This window comes from Nomascus leucogenys, chromosome 1a, assembly GCF_006542625.1.
Source record: "Nomascus leucogenys isolate Asia chromosome 1a, Asia_NLE_v1, whole genome shotgun sequence".
Classification (NCBI taxonomy): domain Eukaryota; kingdom Metazoa; phylum Chordata; class Mammalia; order Primates; family Hylobatidae; genus Nomascus; species Nomascus leucogenys.
Window position 1 is genome coordinate 67,200,576 of NC_044381.1, and position 18,848 is coordinate 67,219,423.

Here is an 18,848-nt window from a genome sequence, read left to right on the forward strand (position 1 = left end):
TTCAGTTGCTCCACATCCTTGCAAGCACTTGGTACTGTCAACCTTTATTAAAAAAAAAATATGGTAAATACACATAATATGAAATTTGCCATCTTTACCATTTTTAAGTGTACGGTTCAGTGGTATTAAATGCTTTCGCATTATTGTACAACCAATGCTATCCATCTCCAAATCTCTTATCATCTTGCAAAACTAAGTCTCTGTACCCATTAAAGAAAATTCTCCATTCTCCTGACCCCTGGGAACCAGCATTCTATTTTCTGTGTCTATGAATTTGACTACTATAGGTACCTCTTGTAAGTAGCATTATATAGTATTTGTCCTTTTGTCACTGGCTTATTTCATTTAGCCTAATGTCCTCAAGGTCAACTGTGTTCGTCCAAGGTGTACACAGATAGCATATGATTTCCTTATTTTTTAAGAGTGCATAATATTCCACTGCATGTACATACAACATTTTCTTTATGCCTTCATTTTCCAGTGGACACTTGGGTTGCTTCCACCCAAGCTTCCACCCATTTTGATTAATGCTGCTATAAACACAAGTGTACAAATGTCTTTGCGACCCTGCTTTCAATTCTTTTGGGTATATACCTGAAGTAGGATTGCTGGATCATATGGTAATTCCATTTTTAATTTTTAAAGGAACTGCTGCTGTTTTATGCAGCAGCTGCACCATTTTGCATTCCCACCAAAAGTGTATACAAGGATTCTAATTCCCGCACATCTTCACCAACATTTGCTTTCTGTTTGTTTTGATAGTAGCCATCCTAGTGTGTGTGAATTGGTATCTCAATGTGGTTTTCATTTGTATTCTGGGATCTTAGTTAACAACTGCAGAAGTCTCTTCAGCTTGTTTAAGCAGAAAGGGATTTATTCAAGGATATTAAATAGCTTGAGGAATCTCCAGAAGGGTCAGAAAGCCAGATCTGGAGACTACACAGCTAGAAACAATAACAAAACTGTTCTGCAGGACTGCCTCAGCCAGACTTTAGAGCTGCCACTGCTGTTGCTGGCACTATACTTGGCCTGCTAATGCTGGATGCTATACACATGACTCTGCATCATTCCTACACAAAGGCCAGACTCCTCTCCACCATCCAAGCCAGAACAGTGGTTCTGAACAGCACCTGCTTCCTTGTGCTGCTCTCTTTCAGACTGAGACTTGTGTGCGTAAGTCTGGTTGGAGGAGCCTGCACTCTAGCTGCTAGGTGCTGGGAAAGGGAGTTGGGCTTCTTCTTTGGAGACACGAGAGTCACAAGGTGGGAAATTACTCTAATATTGGAAGGGTCTTCAAAGACAAACACAAAGCATGAGAAGTATCTGCTGTATTTTTCTATTCTACTTATAAATAGGGATAGTTATAGCTGTCTCACTGACTCATTTTGAAGATGAGATCTCTCATGTAAAATGTTTAACACAGTGCCTGGCCCAGAGCAGGTGCCAATAATGTTGTTTTTCTCTTCTCTCTCAATAAAATGTAAGCATCACTTCCTGATGTGACATAAGGCTATTAGTGTAGGCAGCTGTATAATACAATTTTAGGAACCTCAAGGAAGCTTCATGACCCCCCTAATACTCTATCTAACATAAAATTCCATGTTATTACTTTAGCTTAAGTTCTGATCTTTAGAAGATGCAAAGCCACAATTCACAATTCAAGATGAGATTTCGTTGGGGATACAGCCAAACCATATCAAGGTTGTGAAATCCTGGAGGAGATGTGCGAACTGGACTTCAAGGAATTTAAATGGACATTGTTATTCACTGTGGGTTTTCAGAAATCACAAACTGAGAAGTAATTATGGACTTGAAAGTCTGACCCAGAGTCAGTGCTTTATGTAGATCATTTACATGTCAAATGGCCAGGATGCCCTGGCACCCTGGCAGGTGCTCCATGATCAACAGAAATCTCTGGATTCTCTTGTGTCTTCTAGTCATCGTAAGATAATCATGGTGAGGTATCTAATCCAGGAAGACTTAGCTTTAAGAAACATGACCAGGATAAAGTCAGATACCCAAAATCAAATGTCACATTTACAGTGTGCTAAATCTTACACTTAGCAAAATTACTGAGGAAAGAACATGTGGTTGAATATCATGATGATTTAATGAACCATTTCACTCAAATGCAGTGAGTGGTTTTGCTTTTCTTAAGCTTCACCAAGTGGTTGTTTATGGTATACAGGACATCTGGTGCTTTTAGCAGTCCAGCATCCATTTGAAGGGAGCATTTATCTGATAACCAATTAAGCTGAATACATTTTCACATATTTATTGGTTACTTGGATGCTATCTTTTGTGGAATGCCTGCTCGAAATCTTTTGCTCCTTTTTCTACCGGGTTGTCCGCCTTTTTCTTATTGATTGTAGTTCTTTATGTCTTCTGGGAGATCTTTTGTGGCTATATGTAACACAAGTCTCTTTTTCCATTCTGTGGCTTGTCTTCATTTTTATAAAATGAAGATTTTCTCTACTCGTCTTGGGTAGAGAATCTTAATTTTAATGATGCCTATTTTACCAACTTTTTTTTTTTTTTTTTGAGATGGAGTCTCGCTCTTGTTGCCCAGGCTGGAGTGCAATGGCGCGATCTTGGCTCACTGCAACCTCCGACTCCCAAGTTCAAGCAATTCTCCTGCCTCAGCCTCCTGAATAGCTGGGATTACAGGTGCCCACCGCCATGCCTGGCTAATTTTTGTAGTTTTAGTAGAGATGGGGTTTCACCATGTTGGCTAGACTGGTCTCAAACTCCTGACCTCAAGTGATCTGCCCACCTCAGCCTCCCAAAGTGCTGGGATTACAGGTGTGAGCTGCCATACCAACCTTTTTATAGTCAAAACTTAATGTTCTGTTCAAAAAAATCTTTGCAGACCTTAAGTTCATGAAGATATTTTCTTTTAAAAATGCTATAGTTGGTATCTCAATGTGGTTTTGATTTGCATTTCTCTAATGACCAGTGATGATGAGCTTTTTTTCATGTTTGTTGGCTGCATAAATATCTTCTTTTGAGAACCGTCTATTCCTATCCTTTGCCCACTTTTTGACGGGGTTGTTTGTTTTTTTCTTGTAAATTTAACTTCTTTGTAGATTCTGGATATTAGCCCTTTGTCAGATGGATAGATTGCAAAAATTTTCTCCCATTCTGTAGGTTACCTGTTTACTCTGATGATAGTTTCTTTTGCTGTGCAGAAGCTCTTTAGTTTAATTGGATCCCATTTGTCAGTTTTGGCTTCTGTTGCCATTGCCCTTGGTGTTTTAGTCATGAAGTCTTTGCCCACTCCTATGTCCTGAATGGTATTGCCTAGGTTTTCTTCTAGGGTTTTTATGGTTTTAGGTCTTACATTTAAGTCTTTAATCCATCTTCAGTTAATTTTTGTATAAGGTATAAGGAAGGGGTCCACTTTCAGCTTTCTGCAATATGGCTAGCCAGTTTTCCCAACACCATTTGTTAAATAGGGAATGCTTTCCCCATCTCACACCAGTTAGAATGGTGATCATTAAAAAATCAGGAAACAACAGATGCTAGAGAGGATGTGGAGAAAAAGGAACACTTTTACACTGTTGGTGGGAGTGTAAATTAGTTCAACCGTTGTGGAAGTCAGTGTGGTGAATCCTCAAGGATCTAGAACCAGAAATACCATTTGACCCAGCAATCCCATTACTGAATATATACCCAAAGGAACTAGAAAAAAAAAAAAAATTTAAAAGCCCCATGCTAAGTCCACCAATATGTGACATACTGAAAGGAACAGTTAAAGAATGAAAACATACCTATGCCCTTAGTGAACTTCTTGGTGAAAAATAAGTAAGTCAACTTTTTTTTGTTTTTCTTGAGTTACTGCTATGAGCGGGAAACTAATCCACATTATGTCCTTTAATCTTCCTAACAACCAATGAAGGGGCCATTATTTCCAATCAACAGATAAAAAGATGGAGGCCTAGACAGGTTGAATAAGTTGTCTAAGGTAAGTGCTAAGTGGTTTGGCTAGTAAGTAACAATTGAATGTTACACTGAAATGTACAATCCATATGTGCTGTAGAAATTCTGAGAAACAGAAAACGATTTGGATTTGGATTAAATGGTCAGAGCTGCCATAGAAAAGTTATGGCTTGAACTGAGTATCATTAAGGTAAAGGATTTAAGTTTTGATAAAATAAAATAGTTAGGATGGAAGAGCCATTATGAGCCCAGCAATGAAACTGGAGTGATCATGGCCACTATGTGCCAGTATCCCAGGGTGCTTGGCAGAATAGTGGGAGAGAAGGCTGGAGAGGAGGCTTAGCCAAAGAAAAGAAGTTTGATGAAACTGCTTTTTCTCACAAGACCTTATCGGATTTACTTCACCTAGCTTTTTGTCCCCAGCTACTTTTGCCTCCTTCCACATGATGCATACATTAGCTACACTCAATTGATATTTATTGAATGCCTACTCTGTACAAAGTACAGTGGAAGAAACTGGCTTTGCCACACTGTCCTGGTCATGCAGGGGTTCATGCTTTTATTTAAAGTTACATTTTTCTTTAACATGAAAAAAATCAAATGTATGCATGCACATAATCAAATAGACCTGTAAAAGTTTGTTATCACAAAGCATGCCCTTCCATCTCCTCCACCTACCTTCTGATTCCAGCCAGTATCAGTGGACAGTTCCATGGGAACTGAGGACCCATTTCCTACTCTTTCAGCTTTCTGTCTCAAGGTCTTCTTTGACGCTTAAGGAGCCTACTGTGCCCATGTGCAAACTGCCCCATGTGCAAGGAGATAATGCCCTTGGCAGCAACTTGATGAGTGAAAAATGACAGTGTACAGTTAAATGCTCCAGGCACTTGTCTTTCAGGAGGCAATTCGGGGAGCTATCACATAGCTTCTTTGAGGACCTGGTGGAATCAAGCTCCCACTGTCTACACAGAAATGACCTCAATAATACACCACGTTTTATATTGACTTTCCCCTTTCTCCTTCGCAATATCACAAGTCCCTCACTCCTAGTTTTTGGGATCTCTAAAATAAACTAACCCACGTTCTTGACTCAGGCTTTGTTTTAGGAGGAACGCTTTTACTTTGCTGGTTGCCTCACTCTTAAGATACTGAGATACATTGGATATTTTATTAATCTTTCTAAAAACGTGTGGCCAGGATCTTCTGATATGCTTCAATATACTCTCTATGCCTGGTGTAGTGATCATCCTTGGATATTCCATCCTCATTATCTGGGGATTTCTTTCATTTCTCTCCTGTGCTAAATCCCATTTCCTGCATCCTATGTCATTTTGTTTGGTTTATGCCCTTTTTATGAAGCACATCCTTTAGTAGCTTGAGAAAGGATATATAGGAGGCAAATTTTATGTTATGAATAACATAGAAGTCTTCATTTGACTTTTACGTTACATTTAGTCAGATACAGAATTTTAGGTTGGAAATTTCTTTCAGAAGTTTGAAGGCATTGCTTCTGTTGAAATTTAAAGCTATTCGGGGCTGGATGCAGTGGCTCAGGTCTGCAATCCCAGCACTTTGGGAGACTGAGATGGGCAGACTGCTTCAGCTCAGGAGTTTGAGACCAGCCTGGGCAACATGGTGAAACCCTATAAAAGATACAAAAAAATTTAGCTGGGCATGGTGGTGGGCGCCTGTAGTCCCAGCTAATCAGGAGGTTGAGGCAGGAGGATGGCTTGAGCCTGGGAGATGGAGGTTGCAGTGAGTCGAGACTGTGCCACTGCACTCCAGCTTGGGTGATAGAGCAAGACCCTGTCTCAAAAAATAAAAATAAAGGTATCCTGAGTCTTATTCCTTGGTATCTGACCTGACCTTTTTCTCTGGAAACGTAGATCTTCTTTTCGACTCCAGCGTCCTTGAAATTTCATAATGATATGCTTTGGTAAAGGTCTTTTTCATCCACTGTGTTCTTTCAACCTAGAATCTGATATTCTTTAATACTGGAAAAATTATTGAAACACTCTAATGGTTTCTTCTGTTTTCTTTTTGGAACTCTGGGAGATTACATATTAGACCTCCTGGGCTGTCAGTTTTCTTAACTTTTTTTCAACATTTCCATTTAAAAATTTTTTTTGAGAAATTTCAACTTTATATTCTAAGCCTTCTAGTTGAATTATTCAGCTATGCTATCATATTATTTTCTAAGAGCTTTTTGTTTTTTTGAAACCCAACTTTTTAAAAGTACCCTGCCCTTGACTCATGGTTGCAACATCCTTCTGAAAATACTTTTTCTTTTGATGTTCTCCTTACCCTTCATAGTCTGTTTCCTCTGTTTTCCCCAGACTGTTTTTTCTCCTTCATTTATTTGTAATCCTTGGTTGTTTACTCATTTTTAAGAGCACAGGACTAAAAGACTAACTGCAAGGTCTAGACACAATGCGTGGGATAGTGGGCATGCCAACTATGATTTTTCACTGTAGTGTTACCTAGCTGGGCAGTTTAGCTGGGACGTGTCTGACATCAAGATCTTAATGAGGCCTTTTCACTTGCATTGGTCAGATTTCACAGAGAAGACTCTTCGGTATTCCATCGTGGGATGTTAAAGATCTGGCTGCCAGGATCCAGTAAGAAAAGGAGGATACTGGCTTTCTTATCCATCATGTAAATGTCCCGTTTTGAGGACGGTCCCCCTGTCATCTACTGTATCCCATATTCTTAACATATCCAAAGTAAACAGCCACACTTACTGAAATCATATGTGCATTTTTAAAGAATAAATAACTTTATATTCCATTTGTATAACATTTTATTGTTTGCATATTGCATAGTGAAAAGAACAGAGTCAGAAGACTCATGGTCAGGCTCAACTACTAACTTGCTGTGTAAATTGGGTAGATCTCTTAACCTTGCTAAACCCTTATTTCCTCATCTGAAAAACAGAGATAATACTTATTTTACAGAATTGCTAAATACTGAATGAGATACTTATACTGTTTTCCTCTTAAGTAATTAGTCAAAATAATTCTATAGTTTGCTATTGCTAACCCCTTGTTCATCATCTCAATGCTGTTCTCAATAAATGCATTAAGACAACAGGTACCAACATAACACTTTAATTTTGAATATTAACAATAGCAAAAGAAAAACTCAAAAATGACCCTACCCTTTATTATTTTTAGAATACTGGCTTTTAAATACTTATTGATACTATCCCATCAGGAATTCAATTTAAAGATTTTTTTTCTTCTTAAACCTACTCAAAATGAATACCTACATATGTGAAAAACCCAAGATTACATGTGTAATTACTTTATAGTTTCCTCTCTGGCATAGTATAAGTAAAATACATATCATGGGCAATTAAATACTTCCCCCCCCACATTAGGGATGATAATATATATGAAGATTAATTACTTATGCATTATCCCTAATGTAAAGAAAAATCACAGGTATTTTATACTGCTTGTCAAGAATACATACACATGGTAGACACACCTAGACATACACACCCCTTCTAAGAATATTTCAACTATCATCAATATCTTCTGTATGATCCCTTACAACTATCTGTAGTTGAAAACCTAAGACTCCCTTTTAAGGTAATTCTGTATGAAACTGTATTATGAAATACTTTTGTTAAGCAAAATTGCATGTGTGTGTCGAACCCCCAAACACTCAAAGTACTTTACTACTCTTAAAAGATAAACAAAATTCTTATACATTATAAAAAAATTTAAGCTGCTCTGCAATCCTCCTTTGCTAAAAGTTAGATACATTACACCACTCCAGCAAGAGATTAATAAATAAGGATTAAATATTCTATTTTACAAAAACATACAGAATGGCCAATACAAAAGTGAAAACCTTGCTTGAGAATTTATCAAATTATGTTCATTAAGAAGGAATAAGACATGGTATAAAATGATCACAAAATTTATCTCTCTTAAGATAATCACGAGTTATCTAAAAATACCATGGCACCCTTGTTACAAACATTATTGTTTTTTTTAAAAAAAGACTGTGTTTCCTGGAACTGAGGACTATTTCTCTCATAGCTTTTATTAAGCAAACTTGATATAACCACCACACAGTGGCAAGAGATAGACTAGCTGTTTCCAGCTGCAGAAAATATTGAATTCTACCCTAAAGTACAGATCATTTGCAATATAACCCATAACAGTTAAAGCAAATCATAGTGCAGTTTGTATTGAATTTCCTTATTTTTCCTTTCAATGGAGTATATTCATTTTCCTGTCATTTGAGATCAGTTTCTGTTGCTTAGTAACTATTTTCATGTCCAGCCAAGATGTAGAGATTGCTGTGTGCAGTAGGATTTTCTGTTGGCCTACTTTCCAAAACGACAACCCTGTAATTAAACCAAAACAAACGGCTTAAGAGTAACTACAGATTTCATACATCAAATACTAACATCAAACTAGGAAAGAATATCATTGTTCACATTTCAGTAAGATTACATAAGGATCACAGATGCACAATCCAGCTTTACATTTTACAGCTTTAAAACACAATAAGAATTGATGAATATAAAATATTGAAGACATTTTGGGATAGTCTCATTATCTTATTCCAACTAAAAAATCTGGGTTAGGTGTGGTGGCTCACACCTGTAATCCCAGAACTTTGGGAGGCTGAGGCAGGGGGATCACTTGAGCCCAGGAGTTTGAGACCAGCCTGAGCAAGATGGCAAGACCCCAACTCTACAAAAAAATAAAATAATTAGCTGGGTGTGGAAGCCTGCGCCTGTAGTCCCAGCTACTTGGGATGCTGAGGCGGGAGGATTCCTTGAGCCCAGGAGTTTGAGGATGCAGGAAACTGTGATTGTGCCACTGCACTTCAGCCTGGGTGAGAGAGTGAGACCCCTTCTCAAACAAAAAACAACGAACAAAATTTGCTTACTCATTTATGCCAACAAAAGGTATAATATATAATACTTTAGGGATTTACACTAACAGGAAGAGGGTGGAAGAAGAGCCAAGAGAATAAAATAGGACTCTAAGAGACACTCGTCCAAACTGTTCTTCAAGGTATTTGAAATAGCTTTTTAAAAATAGTATGAAATGGGGCCCCTTTCCCTAGCTGCTGGAACAAAAGTGGAGAAAGAGTTCAATCAAAGGACTGATAGGAAAAAAAAAAAAATTAAGTGCTATTCCAAACATTTTAATTGTGGGGAAGAGTTTGAGAACAAAATAAAAAATAATATACCCACGCAGAGACAAAAGTTTCTAGAAGAGGAATAGGAGAAAAAAAACTGCACATAACACTTTTTCTAGTGTATCAATTTTCTATAATTAGCATGTTATTACTTTAATAATGAAAACATTTTTTAAAAGTCATAGATACTTTATATTAGGCATTACAGAAAAGTAGAAAATATAATCCAACTGCCCAGAGTTAACCGCTATTAAAATTTTGACATGCTTAGTTTTTTTTTTCCTAGACACAAATATCTATACTTAAGCAACAAAATAATTTTTTTATTATTTTTATTTTTAGATTGAGTTTCGCTCTTGTCACCCAGGCTGGAGTGCAATGGTGTGATCTCGGCACACTGCAACCTCTGCAACCTGGGTTCAAGTGATTCTCCTGCCTCAGCCTCCCGAGTAGCTGGGATTAAAGGCATGCACCACCAAGCCCGGCTTATTTTTTTGTATTTTTAGCAGAGACGGGGTTTCTGCATGTTGGTCAGGCTGGTCTCGAACTCCTGACCTCAGGTGATCCACCTGCCTCGGCCTCCCGAAGTGCTGGGATTACAGGCATGAGTCACCGCGCCCGGCAACAAAAGAAATTTTTAACCACTTGTGAAGATAAAACAAAAACTCTGTTTAGATATGTATCTTAAAATCAAGGAGATGCCCATGTAAGAAGACAAGCAGAGCAAGGCAACAGTCTGAAGGAAGTAGTTTTTTAGAGCAAACAGTGATAGAGTGGACAGAGAATACAAACAGGGAAGGGAAAAGTGATGGACAAAGCTCTGGGCAGAGTAGGTAGAAGGAAACAAGGAACTGAGAGAAACGGCCTCTGATGCCAACCCTCTACCAAGCTGAATTCTCTCACGCTTGGTCTCATTAAAGGATTATCTACACCAGGATCAATGGATGATCCACAATTCTTTTTTTTTTTTTTAGACAGAGTCTTGCTCTGTTGCCCAGGCTGAAGTGCAGTGGTGCGATCTTGGCTCACTGCAACCTCCACCTCCTAGGTTCAAGCAATTCTCCTGCTTCAACCTTCCGAGTAGCTGGGATTACAGGGACACGCCACCACACCTGGCTACTTTTTGTATTTTTAGTAGAGACAGCTGATTCACCTGCCTCGGCCTCCCAAAGTGCTGGAAGTACAGGCGTGAGCCACCGCGCCCGGCGCACAATTCTTTTCTCAGCCCTTCCTGGAGAAGCAAAGAGCCTCTCATTCTAGTTCTAGAGTCATTTACCAGATGATCCTCAAATTCTCTTTTTGTTGGCTGGACAACTTTGTGTTTGTGTGGGCTGGTAAGCCCACAAAGTTGCCATGCTTTGTGGGCTTACCTTTTCTATTCACTAAGGTAGTCATCATTTTTTGAAAATTCCTGTTCTCCTATAAAACTTTCTTCAAAATTTTTATGGAGTTATAACTCCATTTACCCCTTCTTCCTCAAGTATCTAAAACTTAAGCAATGTGAACCTGAAGACCAGAGGTTCCCAATCCTTGTCTCAGGACTAATGCATACCACTATAGCCAATTTTGCTTTAGTAACAACTTTTGGTGGGAAAAGAGGAAGGAATGGGTATTTTATTAGTTATAGAAGTAGGCAGTTGAGCAACAGAGTGAGACCGTCTTAAAAAAGAAAAAAAGAAGTAGGCAGTAGATTTTGGAAATCAAAAGCTACAGCTACTACATTTTTTTCATAAGATGACAGTTTTGCAACTTGTCTTTTATTTGGGATATAAAGAGACCACATAATTCTTTTTAACTTAGATTAACTTTAGAAACCGAATCAGGCATTTTCTAATATAAAAGCAAATATCATCAAGAGGTACATATTCCTAATAGTTAATGGAAGACAGCACACCATGAAGAAATGAAGACAAACGGGCCCGAGACAGCTCTCATGGTACTAGGGACATCGACATCTGTATCAACACATTTTGTCTTGGTTGAATATAACTGTCTCTAGAATAACAATCCTCACACTGACAAAAGATTGCTTAATTAACTTATTAAAATATTACTAATTCTCTCAGTAAAGACACAGATAAATTTATCTAAGTCAATGAGCTTCTAAGAGTTTTGTTTGAAACAATTACAGACTGACAGTATAATTAAGAGTACGATCTTTGAACTCCTTTGGTAATTAAATTAATACAACCAAACTATTACCTGTCTGATCCTAATAAGCGGAAAACTCTTGTTTCATCTGAAATCTCCTGGGTAACCTAGGAAAGAAAAATACCTATCAGTAACATCTTACTCCCCATATTGCCTTAACAATAATTTAAAATTAATTTAGAACAATTATTAACACAATAAATATTTTTTGGTAGACTTAATTCCTCAAATAAAAGAAATTATAGTAAGTTTTTTGATTGCATATTATTAGAAATCAACCCACATTTATGGAACATCCAGTATGGGTCAGGCACTCTACTTAGAAGAACTCTTTGTGATATGCATTATAATTCTCATATCATTGAAGAAGAAACTAAGACTCCAAGAGGTTAAATAAGTTGTTCAATCTCATATAATGGGTAGACTCAAGACTTGAATACAGGTTTGTTGGACTGCGGAGCTCCTTCGGGGGCCAAGGCTTGAGGTCAGGAGTTGACACCAGCCTGGGCAACACAGTGAGACCCTGTCTCTACAAAAATATTTAAAAATTTTAGCTGGGCACAGTGGCACATGCCTGTAGTCCTAGCTGCTCAGAAGGCTGAAGTAGGAGGATCGCTTGAGCCCAGGAGTTCAAGGATACAGTGAACTATGATTGCACCACTGCATTCCAGCTTGGGCAACAGAGCAAGACCCTGTATACTCTGTTTTCTACAAAGCTGCAGAGGGTGCTCAGCCATGTGCAGGTACTATCCCAAAGTGCCCGAAGTTTGTATACCTGGGGGCAGGCCTTAACCAACATGGGATAGCAGTTGCTGCATACATGCTCAAGCCTCCTCACCTACAAATGAGTCAATTCTGAGGTGTATTTTACCTCATTCCTCAGTGGTCCCTACTGGATTAAGCCCCGGTTGCTCTTAGTGGGAACTAGCTTATTAATGTGCTCTTTATTGGCTTTTTGCCCCTCTTTATTCTCCATTCCTCATTCCATCACTTGTCTTCTGGAATCTATTCCCAAATACACTATCTGTATTTGAGTCCTTGTCTTAGGGTCTACTTTTAGAGGAACCCACACTAAGATAGTGTAGATATAAAGTAAGTTAAAAAAAAAAAAGTCTGGTATCAAGGAGTTTGCAGTCTACCTGGGAAAATAGAATTAATAAGCTTGAATTAGAAAATAAATTAGGTGTTATACTAGTTAGAGCTGATTTTTCAGAGTATTAAGTTCAGAGATGTTCTAATCATTGTGCCTAGAATGACTGAGTATTACTTTATGAAAGAGGTCAAGACTTTAGCTAGGCCCAAGTTGAAGGATGAGAACATAAGCTGAAAAAAAGGTAATCAAGATGAGTTAAAAATAGGCCGGGTGTGGGGCTCACACCTGTAATCCCGGCACTTTGGGAGGCCAAGGCAGGTGGATCACGTGAGGTCAGAAGTTCGAGACCAGCCTGGCCAACACGGTGAAATCCCATCTCTACTAAAAACACAAAAATTAGCTGGGTGTGTTGGTGCACACCTGTAATCCCAGCTACTCAGGAGGCTGAGGCAGAAGAATCGCTTGAACTCAGGAGGTGGAGGTTGCAGTGAGCTGAGATTGTGCCACTGCACTCCAGCCTGGGTGACAGAGTGAGACTCCATCTCAAAAAAAAAAAAAAAAAAAAAAAAGAGTTAAAAATAGATATTTAGGAAATGGAATCAATATTTGATACATAAGAAACAAGAACCTTCTGTAGATTTCTAACCATAGGAGTGACAAAATGAAAATAGCATTTAAGAATAACCATATGATAAGTAGGACTGCAGGTTTCATCAAGTGCAGGGACTTGGTGACATTTAGTGACATGTATCAGTAACTAGATAAACTTATATATTCAAAGACAGCTGATTTATGTCATTTCCTCCTGGAAGCATTCTAATTCTGCATTCACATAAGAGGTAGGAATATTCATTTATATATAAGTAAGAGTGTGGATAAAACTAAAGGTAAATGCAAACAGAAGAAGTTTTTGAGCTTTAAGTAAGTTCACAAACTTGTTAGGCCATAGTTAGAAGAATCACACAAGTATTCACGTAAATGTGAAATGTCTCTGTTAGTATTATCTTAGCTAGTAGGACTCATTCCTCAAGTTGGAGGCCCAAATCCCATCTCCTGCATGAAATGTAATTATCTCAGCTAGAAGTGATTTAAAGAGACCCTTCAAATCCAGACTCTTCCATTTCACTAGTTATGTAACTCTGGGCAAGTTACTTAACCACTCTGTAGCTGTAAAAATGGCAATATGAATAGTATCTACCTCTACTGGATTATTTTGAGCCTGAAATAAACAAATATTTGTAAAGTGCCTGGAACACAGTAGGTATTATTTAGAGTTCGATATTATTTACAATAATAGTGTCTTGAACATAGTTGGTACTCGATAGTTACTAAATGAGTCAATTTTCTTAGATTTCCCTTATTCTTATGCTCCACTATGTATTAATTTAGATTTTAAAATATATTTAAAAAGAAGCTTACATATTTATAGATTATGGAAAACACTTATTAAATTTAGAAAAGTTTTACAAGCTTAGCAACCATATTTACAAATTACAAATTAGATAAATGAAATTGTGTGAACTTATATTTTGCAATTCCTGGTGGCCACTGAGAATTTTGAACTATGATACAAAAGTGAACATAGTTGAAGGGAAAATACTGGCTTTTTTGTTCTACCAGTTCATAGCATTAAAAGCACTAAACACAGTAATGTAGGTTCAGAGAGGAAATGCATAAAATGAGTGCTTCGACATTTAAAATTGTTAGTGGGAGTCAGTGGAGGTAATCTGAGAAGGCTTACCTCATCTGACTTGAAGCTTTTACCCTGCATCCCATGTTTCCAGAAAGCCAACACACTGTCTTGAAGGCATACTAAAAATGATAAGGGAGAAGTGAAACTAATATAAAGCAGAGAGCATTTCACTATAAATTTTCTCTACTTTTAATAAATAATATAAGCCTATTCAAGTGTCTAGTGCAAAATTCCACTGTCTAGACCATGATTTCTCAACATTTTTGTGGCTAAGACATGCCTAAGTTCAAGTAATTTACTGGGGTAGGGTTATGCAAGTCTTCGAAGATACATATAAAAGCCGTTCATTTAAACATGAACTAACTTCTGATTAAGGTGGATGTTGGCATATTCGTTTCTTTCATACAGTGTATCTTTTGTCTTAAATGAATAAAATCATAAAAACATATATAACTGAGTTTTTGCATTAAAAGCATTGTTGTTTAAATACTTTACATATTCAGAAGTAGCTTTAAACAAGCATTTTTTATTTATGTTCACATTTTCCCTGTAACAAAAGAAATTTTAAAAAATAAACCTGGCCAGGCGCAGTGGCTCATCCCTGTAATCTCAGCACTTTGGGAGGCCGAGGTGGGTGGATCACCTGAGGTCAGGAGATGGAGATCAGCCTGACCAGTATGGTGAAACCCCGTCTCTACAAAAATACAAAAATTAGCCAGGTGTGGTGGCCTGCGCCTGTAGCCCTAGCTACTCAGGAGGCTGAAACAGGAGAATTGCTTGAACCCCAGAGGTGGAGGCTGCAGTGAGCCGAGATCATACCACTTCACTCCAGCTTGGGTGACAGAGCGAGACTCCGTCTCAAACAAAATAAATAAATAAAAAATAAAATAAAATAAAGCTGCCCTACATTCCAACATTTAACCACGCACTGAATATTTAGGATCTGTGAGTCAATTCTTATGTAAAATTCTTAGTATTTAACCATTATAAGTAAGTATTAGAGATAGAGTTAGAAAAGCATAATTAAAAGTGATGGAGGAAAGTAATTGAAAATTAATTGTTTTTATTAGACTATTAACTTTTTGTAAAAAGTTAATGTAAGAATGTTCTGGGAACATAAGCTCAATAAAAATAAAAGTATTTGACAATGACAAATCACATGTGTTTCACTAACTGTGACAAATAACCCAGTTACTGATTTTATTTTTAAGAGGTGTTGTAAAGGCATTTTTTTTCCCGAGGAGGATTCTTGTAATTATTCCAAGGTTTACTGGCAAGAAAAGATGGTAGCCTAGGAGGAACAAACTTTTGTGTAACAATTAAAATTACCAAGATAATTTGGCACATCTGAAAAAGTTGAGGTATCAGTGTGTTTCAGTGAAAGTGAAGAGGAGTTAAGGATTCCTATGTCAGAATCTCTCTCAAAAATATTAAATCCAAATTGGCATGTAATATAAGGAGTAAAAGAACAAACTAGTTTCCAAAATTTCTTTTGTCCTGACATTTACAGAAAGTTTAGGTTTTCTGCTTTAATAAATTAAATTTCCCAATCATAAGCAAACTATTTTCATGTAAAATGTCACACAGAGGCACAAACATATTTTGTGATAGGGTAAAACTCCAATTGAGAAATACATATTAAAATGTTTTTTAAAAATAAAAAACTGTCTAAGTAATGAAAATTGTGTTTTTAAAAATATGTAATTATAAAGTACATGTTATTTTTTATGGCCCAAATAAAAATTGCCAACTTCATTTTAGTGCCTTTGATTTATGGTAGAATCATATCATGAAATGTTTAAAAATGTTTCCACTCATCATTTTTTTCACAAGTTCTGTCACTCCTGGAGAAAATACTGACATATGATCAATAAGCATGCAAACAATAATAAACTGTAATAATTTTCATCATAAAACCAATGAGTATTAGAGAGTAAAACATTCATTGACAAGGAAGCAAATTAAATGGCATAAAAGTTTACAAGTCCTGTGAGGACTAGCTATTTATATAAAAATAGATCCAAAAGCAGTAATATCAACACATACCACCCAGAATCTTACATGGCAAAGAATTATGGCATATCTAACACTGTTATCGCGTCACACAAATACCTTCCTGATTGGGAAAGAATTGGGGGAAGTATAATTCACTTAATGCAGCAAAGGGAATAATGAACAGAAATGTTAAAAGTGATTACAAGTTTTAAATATTCAGGAAACAATAAAAGATTTATGATGGTCTGAACCTGCACTGTGCAATATGAGAGCAAGAAGCCACATGTTGTTATTTACATTAAAATTTGAATTAAAATCTAAAAAATGAAAATGTAGCACTAATCATGTTTCAGGTGCTTAATAGCCATATGTGTTTAATCACTACTGTATTTAAGAGCACAGATAGAGAACATTTCTATCTTTTTTTTTTTTTTTTTTTTTTTTAGACGGAGTCTTGCTCTTGTTGCCCAGGCTGGAGTGCAATGGCATGATCTTGGCTCACTGCAACCTCTGCCTCCCGGGTTCAAGAGATTCTCCTGCCTCAGCCTCCCAAGTAGGTGGGATTACAGGCACCCGCCAGCACGCCCAGCTAATTTTAGTATTTTTAGTAGAGACGGGGTTTCTCCATGTTGGCCAGGCTGGTCTCGAACTCCTGACCTTGTGATCCGCCCACCTTGGCCTCCCAAAGTGCTGGGATTACACGCGTAGAACATTTCTACCTTTGCAGAAATTACTGTGAGACAGTGCTGGTCTAGACAACCCTAAGTACAGAATGAATTTTAATAATCATAAGTATCTCAAACTGATTTATGAAAAAAAGGAGACTTACCTACAGATTCAATGCGAAAATCAAAACTTAACTCAGAGGCCAGTTTCTTACTTGATTTTAATTTTCCTTGTAGATTTACAATTTTTACAAATTCTTAAAAAAAAAAAAAACAAGTCAAGACTGGACATGCAAATCTGCTAAAATAAATATAACTTGATATATGTGGATTTTACATGGATATCAAATAATATTCTTAATAAAGTTCAACTATTTATCTTGAGTCAAGTATGCCAAATGGCAAAAAATATTGTAAGAGTGCCTCCATCGGTAAATGGCAATTCTGCTATTATTTTATTTTTTTATACAGTATATATTGAATATTTACACTCTCATTTTTAAAAATGTATACTTCTTTAAAAATGGCTACCTTGGTGCTCAACTATTTAGCCATAAGAGGTGATTTTTTTCCCTTACAAATTACACATGATAAGTAACATTTTTAGTACAAATAGTGAAAATCTTGAATTATGGTTTAACAGAATAAAAAAATTGCTTTATCAAGTAGTATACTCAAAATTAAAAATAGTACTTACTGTCTAAACACACTAAAACGGTATCTCTCTCCAACTGTGTTACATGAATGGAATCTAACTGCTGGCTGCCTTAGGGAGTAAAAAACAAGGTTACAATTATACTTTTAAAACCTAGAGCCTAGAAAATAAACATAAATTCTGACTTTTGCTGTGACTTAAAATTGATCTTTGAAATTTAACACAGAATTTGTATTTTGTGATGTTATCTTTCAAAAAATGCATGTAAATCAATTTAAGAGGACAAATATGTCCTAAGCATGGCTAACTCAGCTGAAAAAAACCTCAGTATTGCCTTTAATTAGTGCCTCAGCTAGATCTACAAAGGTGAGTTACAAAAATAAAATGAAGCAAAGGTAAAATATGAGGAGGAAAAGTAACATGCATGCTATATACAATGGCTAGATTTTGCTCTGCATTTTATATAGCCAATGGGAGATAGAAACAAGATCAGTTGGGTGAATCACAGCAAACCTTAATTAAAAATAAGCCAGTGATTCAAAAGGGCACAGGATTAATTAATCTATAATAAGACAGAAATTTTCCTGGTATAGGTATGTGTTTATAGGTGGGTGGGAGTTCTTTTACAAAGAGGACACTGAGTTACATAATGAACAATATTGTCAAGAATATCTTTGCAGGATACAACTCTCATCATTTTGCTGATATTTAAAGGGCTGCTTCTAACATCCGATAGATGTAATAACATTAAAAAAGTTTTGATAAAACAATGCATTTTAAGCACTCAGATTGTTTGAATGGTCTAGCTGAATCTAAGAAAAGATTTTAGATTATTTAGAGCAGTTCTTAACTATACCTCTTTGGGAAGCCTATGCATTGTTTCCCTTGAAAACTGCACATTCAAACATAAACACAGAATTTTATATATTTTGGGGTGTTTGTGGACCTTCTAAAGCTTACACATGGTGAAGAATCCAGATCTACAGAATCGATAAACTGTCCCTCAGGTAACACTTCAAAAATAGTTTTTCTTAGCTACTCTATGTTCAGGCATTCATTCAACAGACATTTACTGAGTGCTGACCATATGCTAAGCACCATCCTTGGAGATACGGATATAGCAATAATAAATCAGAGTGAGCCTAAAAGAGTCTTGAATAGGAGTTTATTTTAATGTTATAACTTGCCAGTTCAAGGCATAGCCTGTTTGTTCAACAATGAACACAGCTGGGAGTTGGATTAACAAATCACTTGTCAAAATGGGGAAACCTAATGAGGACAAAATGCTGGACTAGAAAGATTGCCTCACCTCTGCCTGAAGGTGACCTCAATGATTACCCTCAGGCAAAGTCCTGTCCCTCCCTCAGGAAGTAATTTGGGTCTTTAATCAGCCTTGACCCCAGGCCAGACAGTAGTTGGGGGTCTGCTTTAATTTTAGCCAAGACAATGTTAAAAGTAGGTAGAATAGTATGCCTCAGGCATTAAAAAACA

The 18,848-nt window shown here is 36.9% G+C and overlaps 1 protein-coding gene across 4 annotated transcripts in view; it reads right to left on the bottom strand.

The window, feature by feature from the left end:
- Positions 1 to 6,721: 6,721 nt before the first annotated feature.
- The window catches only part of MAP4K5 (mitogen-activated protein kinase kinase kinase kinase 5), a 122,470-nt gene continuing 110,343 nt past the window's right edge, over positions 6,722 to 18,848 (bottom strand). For all 4 annotated transcript variants that reach the window (XM_003267666.3, XM_003267665.3, XM_030810259.1 and 1 more), the window contains 5 exons: positions 17,400 to 17,468; positions 16,867 to 16,959; positions 14,091 to 14,161; positions 11,308 to 11,363; positions 6,722 to 8,299 (listed from right to left, as the gene is read on the bottom strand). In XM_003267666.3, the coding sequence (XP_003267714.1) occupies positions 8,212 to 8,299; positions 11,308 to 11,363; positions 14,091 to 14,161; positions 16,867 to 16,959; positions 17,400 to 17,468 (377 nt within the window). In that variant the 3' untranslated portion in view covers positions 6,722 to 8,211. The remainder of the gene's footprint in view (positions 8,300 to 11,307; positions 11,364 to 14,090; positions 14,162 to 16,866; positions 16,960 to 17,399; positions 17,469 to 18,848) is intronic.